Genomic DNA, 7,186 nt, shown 5'->3' with positions numbered 1-7,186 from the left:
TTTCCCTGCCATTGACAGAATTGCCCTCTTTCTGTGTTTTGACTGTTATACGGTAGGGGGCGCTGTTACACATCTTCTGAAAGAGACGTAATCTCCGGATCAAAACACAGCGAAGAAGAAGCAGAAACAAGCGATCGTGTGCAGAAACAGCATATAAATCAAAACTTTTGTTCAAACTGTTGCTTTTTTATGAAACTTACACATTGAAGTGTTGATACAAATTAATGCATGAAGCTGGGATTAAATAAAGCTCTAGACATAATGCATGTTTATATATTAATATAACAAAATATTCTGGAGGCCACGGAAGTTTTGTGAAACTGTTAGAGAAAAAAAAACGCTGGCGGGGAATAAGTTGTTATGAAGGAATTTTCCCCATATTTTGAATGATACGTCCACTGCATTGCCTTGTGCTTTATGGTTAAAGGAAATGTCCATAAACTTCACTTTTCTGTTTTCTATTTTTTTTTTCTTATAGTGCACTGGATAAAATCACTTTTATTTCCCATTTATTTCATCTTCTGTGTTTCCATGCAGTGGGCTGCAGTCTCACCACAGCTGTAGCTCAGGTAAAGCATCAGTTCTGTGGTTAGTCTGATTAATGACTGAGTCTCAGTATGTTTCATTACTCACTCCAGTCCAGACTCACTGGAAGAAATTCATCATTGATCTGAGCTCTCATTCACATTTGTTCATGTTCTAAACGAGCATCAGGAGGAACATCTGAAACAATACTCACATGAAACCAGTCAGCTGAGTCTCTGAGCATTATGATTCTCAGAGAATAAATGATCATCAGCGGCGTCTCATTTACAAGATTTAGTTCTGCCAACAGCTTGATATTCACTAACTTTTTCCCTCCACAAATACAAACGATTAAACCTTGGATCTTTGTGAACTTTACACACTCTTCTCTTACCCTGTATGTTATCACCGAGGCTCCAGTCGACCTGCTGTCCTGCTCGGGTGTACTGATGGTTTCCATGGTAACCTCCAAAGGACTCTTCATCACCTTGGTAACCTATAAAACACTTGATTACTTTGGTAACTTATTAAAGACTCTCAATCATCTTGAAAACCCATAAAAGATTCTTGAGTACCTTGGTAACCTACAAAACACTTATTTACCTTGGTAACCTATCAAAGATTCTAAATCACCAGGGTAACCCATAAAAGACTCCCGATCACCTTAGTAACCTTAAAACTATTAATCACCGTGGTAACCTGTGAAAGATTCTTGATCACATTAGTAACCTGTAAGACACTTGAATACCTTAGTAACCTATCCAACATTCTCTTTCACCTTGGTAACCCATACATGAATCTTAATCACCTTAGTAACCCACAAACCACTTAATTAACTTGGTAACCCATCAAAGATTCTAAATCACCATAGTAACCTATAAAATGACTCAATCACCTTAGTAACCTATAAAACACTTAATTACCTTGGTAACCTATCAAAGATTCTCAATCACCATGGTAACCAATAAAACACTCTAGATTACCTTAGTGACCCATAAGACACCTGATTATCTTGGTAACTTATCAAACATTCTCAGTCACCTTGGTAACTCACGAAAGACTCTCGATTACCTTAGTAACCCACAAATCTCTTGATTACCAGGATGACACATACAAAATGATCAAACACCTTGGTATCCCATAAAAGATTCTTGATTGCCTTAGTAACCTATAAAACACTTAATTACCTTGGTAACCCATAAAATATTTGAAATCACCATGGTAACCCCTTAAAAAGCTTCTGATCACCTTAGTAACCCACAAAACACTTGATTACCATGGTAACCTTTCAAAAATTCTCAGTCACCATGGTAACCCATAAAAAACTCTCAATTCCCTTAGTAAACCTTCAAAACACTTAATTACCATGGTAACTGATCAAAGGTTCTCAATCACCTTGGTAACCCATAGTATATCCTTGATTGCCTTAGTAACCTATGAAACACTTAATTAATTTGGTAACCCATCAACGATTCTAAATCACCATGGCAACCTATCAAAGATTCTCAAGCACCATGGTAACCCATAAAAAACCTCTCAATCACCTTAGGAACCTTCAAAACACTTAATTACCATGGTAACTGATCAAAGGTTCTCAATCACCTTGGTAACCCATAATATATCCTTGATTGCCTTAGTAACCTATGAAACACTTAATTAATTTGGTAACCCATCAAAGAATCTAAATCACCATGGCAACCTATCAAAGATTCTCAAGCGCCATGGTAACCCATAAAAAAACTCTCAATCACCTTAGTAACCTTCAAAACACTTAATTACCATGGTAACCCATAAAAGATTCTTGATCACCTTAGTAACCTATAAAAGATTCTTGATGGCCTTAGTAACCTACAAAACACAATTATTTTGGTAACACATCAAAGATTCCAAATCACCATGGTAACCCATACAAAAAACCTCTCAATCACCTTAGTAACCTTCAAAACACTTAATTACCATGGTAACCCATAAAAGATTCTTGACCACCTTAGTAACCTATAAAACACTTAATTACCTTGGTAACCTATCAAAGATTTTAAATCACCATGGTAACCCATGAAAAGCTTCTGATCACCTTAGTAACCCACAAAACACTGGATTACCTTGGTAACCCTTCAAAAATTCTCAATCACTATGGTAACCCATTAAAAACTCTCAATCACTTAAGTAACCTTCAAAACACTTAATTACCATGGTAACTGATCAAAGGTTCTCAGTCACCAAGGTAACCCATAAAAGATTCTTGATCACCTTAGTAACCTACAAAACACTTAATTACCTTGGTAACCCATCAAAGATTCTAAATCACCATGGTAACACACCAAAGATTTTAAATCACCTTGGTAACCCTTAAAAGACTCTAGATGGCCTTAGTTACCTTTAAGACGCTTGATTACCATGGTAACTTTTCAAGGATTGTCATTAAGTGTGTGACCTGTACCGTGGCAGCAGCAGGACTCGTCGGTGACGGAGCTGATGGAGGACTCCTCTCTGAAGCGGCTGTGCAGTCGAGCGGCGCTGGAGGAGCGGACGGAGCTCGTGCTGTAACGGCACGCCATGATGCAGGACAGGAGCAGTGTCGCTCTCTGCTGACATATAGAGAGCTGCTGCACTGCATTGTGGGATATCTGGCCTCTCTGACCGCTCCATAAAAGGCCGAGCTCCTGGAATCCACTACTGGAGTAACGGTCCGAGAGATAAGACATGGAAAACTTCACAGAAACACCCACACAATCACACTCAGATAAACCACTGAAAATACATACAACAAAACTATCAAAGTCTGCTACTGAAACACTAAAAGAACTACAAGAAACCCCAGCCAGTGTTTAAGTAATAAATTGATTTTTTTTTTGTTATTTATCAGATTTTTTGTTTGTTTGTTTGTTTGTTTGCTCTTCCTGGACACTGACTGATAAATGATGCTTGTGCTTAAGTTACAAATAATTATTTTTTATTTATTTGTGTTTATTTGTTTATTGTTTTACTTAACAAGTAATAGCATATATAGATAGCATTCATTTATTTTAATTAAAAACCCAAACAAGAAAAAAAATATAAAAAATGCATTAAAATGATTATTTAGAACCCAAACAAGATGCAAAAACAAACACTGTGATATTAAAATAACTAGTCAAGCAGTCAAATATTCATAAGCAAAACAAAATGAAAGGTGTGGAGTCAGACTGTGCAGTACAGTACGTTCACTATCGAGGGACTGAAGAGAGACTAATTAAGCACTGAATCAGAGACCAGTCCACAGAGAGAGTCATTTCCAGAACACAAACCTGCAGAGACCCGTGAACGGATCTAATTAAGAGACAAACGCATGTTTAACACACACACACACACACACTCTCTCTCTCTCTCTCTCTCTCTCTCTCTCTCACACACACACACACACAATGACGCCCTGGATGCTGATTTTAGAGAGGAGGTCAATATTTGTCTATTTATAGACACTTAACCTCACACACACAGACACACACACGCACGCACACACACACACACACTCAATGTTGTCTCTGGCCCCGGGAAAGTGTCCACAGAAGGTGGCCTTCACTCCGTCACAGTCTAGCGACGCGATTGGACGGTTAAACGTGCATCACAACGGGCAGCATCCGACCAATCAGAGCACGGAGTGACAGACAACTTAAGGCGCTTTTTATAGCGTTTAACCTTAAAAAGAGCTAATCTTCACAGAGAGCGAGAAAAAGAGTCGAGATAAAGGACAATGACAAGGAGAAAGAGTGAGATGAGAGAGATTGAAAGTGAAATGCTGAAACCATGCAGCTACACACACACACACACTCAATTCTGTTATATATCTGAATATTTAATTATTTAAAATGTTGCAGGTTTGTGTCTCCATGGTTTCAGCAGTCAATAAGGATTATTTGTAACTTTATTTTCAAGCTTTATAAATAACAGTAATTGATTTTATTAAGAACCTTAACAAGAAAAAATGCATAAATAAACATAAAAAAATAAAAGAAAAACAATTAAATTAAAAATAAATACAGAAAGTAATAAAAAGGTGAAAATAAGGGCAAATAGTAATATAAAGATAAATTCAGGAATTATATATATATATATATATATTAAAGAAAAAAAACTGTTATTTTGTGAAACATTATTGCAATTTAATTTTCTATTTTAATATACTTTAAAATATAATTTATTCCTGCGATTTCAAAGCTGAATTTTCAGTGTCACATGATCTTCAGAAATCATTCTAATATGCTGATTTATTATCAGTGCTGGAAACTGTTGTGCTGCTTCATATTTTTTGGAACCTGTGATACTTTTTTCAGGATTCTTTGATGAATATAAAAAAAACAAAAAAAAAACAGCATTTATTCAAAATGTAAATCTTACAATATGTTACAATATGCACTACCATTCAAAGGTTTGGAGTACTAATTCCTTTTTTTGAAAGTAATAAATACTTTTATTCAGCAAGGATGTGTTAAATGGATAAAAAGTGATAGTAAAGACTCATATTGTTAGAAACGATTTTAATTTTAAATAAATGCTGTTCTTTTTAATGTTTTATTCATAAAAGAATCCAGAAAAAAGTATCACAGTTTCCAAAAAAAATAAAAAATAAAAACATGAAGCAGCACAACGGTTTCCAGCACTGATAATAAATCAGCATATTAGAATGATCTCTGAAGATCATGTGACACTTTATACTGGTGCTGAAAATTCAGCTTTGATCACAGAAATAAATTACATTTTAAAGTATATTAAAACAGAACACCAATAATAGAAATTGAAATAATATCTCACAATATTACAGTTTTTTCTGTATTTTTTATCAAATAAATACAGCCTTGATGAGCACAAGAGACTTGTGACATTTAAGAGACATTTAAAAAAAAACATTAAAAATCTGACTGATCCCAAACTTTTGAACGGCAGTCTATATATATATAACATTGTTGTGATTTTTCTTCAAATGTGACATATGTGGATCTGTTATATTGCATTGAAATATTTAAAGGGCAAAATAAATATTTTAAATGGTTTAAAAAAAATGTATACATTTTTAATATATATTTTCAAAGATATCCCAAAAAATTAATTTGGTAAAAAAAAAATCCAAAAATTTATTTGAAATATACTAGATTTGAAAATAGATTTTTTTTTTTTGCCATATGAGAATGGAGGATGAAATGGAAAATCAGTACAACACTTGTGTTAGAAATGGAGTCGAAGCGATGAATCATAATCAGACTGTAAGAGGCTGTTGGCAAATGGAGCATCAGAGCGTTACATAAGAGACTTCTGCAGAGATGCTTTTGATCATCAACCAGAAACAAACCCCCAGAAACTCACTACAATCACACAACCCTGTGGACCGGAGAATGCGGTAGCTAAGGTGTTCAGAATAGTTCAGTGTGTTGCTATGGTGTTCTAACCACAGAAAACCACAGCAACTGCATAGCAATGTGATAAATAACATTTTAATCACCTTAGATATTTTTTTACTGGTCCGAGTGAAGAGAGTAACATTAAAAAATAGTTAGTTTCAAATATATATTTTTAAAAATGGCCAAAAAAAAAAAGTTTGATAAAATAGGTTTCAAAATATATTTACGTAAATATAATTTTCACTAATGTTTTTTCCGGCCATTAAAAAAAAAAAAATTGTAACAAATATACAATTTTTTTTAAAGCATTTAATAATACATATTTATATATTTTGAAAATACATTCACATATATTACATTTGAAGAAAAAACATTATTTGTTTTCTATTCAGAATACAGTTTTTCTAACATATTTTATCGCTTTGATCTCTAGTCAGGCTATACTGTAAGATTGGAAATGTATTTTTATGCCCCTAAAATATGAAGGTTGAAATGAAAGGTATTTCAATATATTTCATTGCATTTGACTGTTTACAACATATTTAAAAAATAAAATTATACATACATATATATATATATATATATATATATATATATACACTCTAAAAAATGCAACCCAGCATTTTTTAGAGTGTAATAATAATAATAATAATAATAAAATATATATGTTAATAATTGGAATCTTTTAGTCAGAGTGGAACTCCTGTCAGACAACGCTATGCTCCATATGACTAGTAAGCCAAATCTCAAATAATTGGTTCGACACTATAGATCATGACATACTCATAGATCGATTACAAAACTATACAGGTATTCAAGGGCAGACTTTAAGATGGTTTAGATCTTACCTGTCCGATCACTATCACTTTGTCTATTTAAATGGGGAGGCATCTCAATTAAATCCAGTAAAGTATGGAGTGCCACAAGGATCTGTTAAGCTAACAGAGTGTGTTAAAAATGTAAAAGATTGGATGACCAATAATTTTCTCATATTAAATTCGGATAAGACAGAGATATTACTCATTGGACCAAAAAAACAGTACACAGAATCTCGTAGATTACAATCTAGACGGATGTACTGTTACTTACTCTAGTCAAAAATCTGGGTGTTATATTAGATAGCAACTTGTCTTTTGAAAATCATATTTCCCATGCATTTCCAAACAGCATTCTTCCATCTTAGAAACATTGCCAAGTTAAAATATGTCATACATATACAATAAACATTGCCAAAATAAATATATATATATATAAATAAATAAATATAAATAAATAAATAACTAAAT

At 33.5% G+C, this 7,186-nt stretch overlaps 1 protein-coding gene across 1 annotated transcript in view; it reads right to left on the bottom strand.

Annotated features, from left to right (window-relative positions):
- Positions 1 to 3,367, bottom strand: part of LOC107692269 (heat shock protein beta-7-like) — a 6,438-nt gene extending 3,071 nt beyond the window's left edge. Inside the window, exons 1-2 of the mRNA XM_016491230.1 lie at positions 2,966 to 3,367; positions 920 to 1,021 (exon numbers count right to left, since the gene is read on the bottom strand). Coding sequence (XP_016346716.1) covers positions 920 to 1,021; positions 2,966 to 3,230 — 367 coding nt within the window. The 5' untranslated portion in view covers positions 3,231 to 3,367. The remainder of the gene's footprint in view (positions 1 to 919; positions 1,022 to 2,965) is intronic.
- Between the last annotated feature and the right edge of the window lie 3,819 nt (positions 3,368 to 7,186).

Source organism: Sinocyclocheilus anshuiensis, unplaced genomic scaffold (genome assembly GCF_001515605.1).
Source record: "Sinocyclocheilus anshuiensis isolate Anshui unplaced genomic scaffold, SAMN03320099.WGS_v1.1 scaffold402, whole genome shotgun sequence".
Lineage (NCBI taxonomy): Eukaryota > Metazoa > Chordata > Actinopteri > Cypriniformes > Cyprinidae > Sinocyclocheilus > Sinocyclocheilus anshuiensis.
This window is presented reverse-complemented; position numbering and strand designations above follow the sequence as displayed.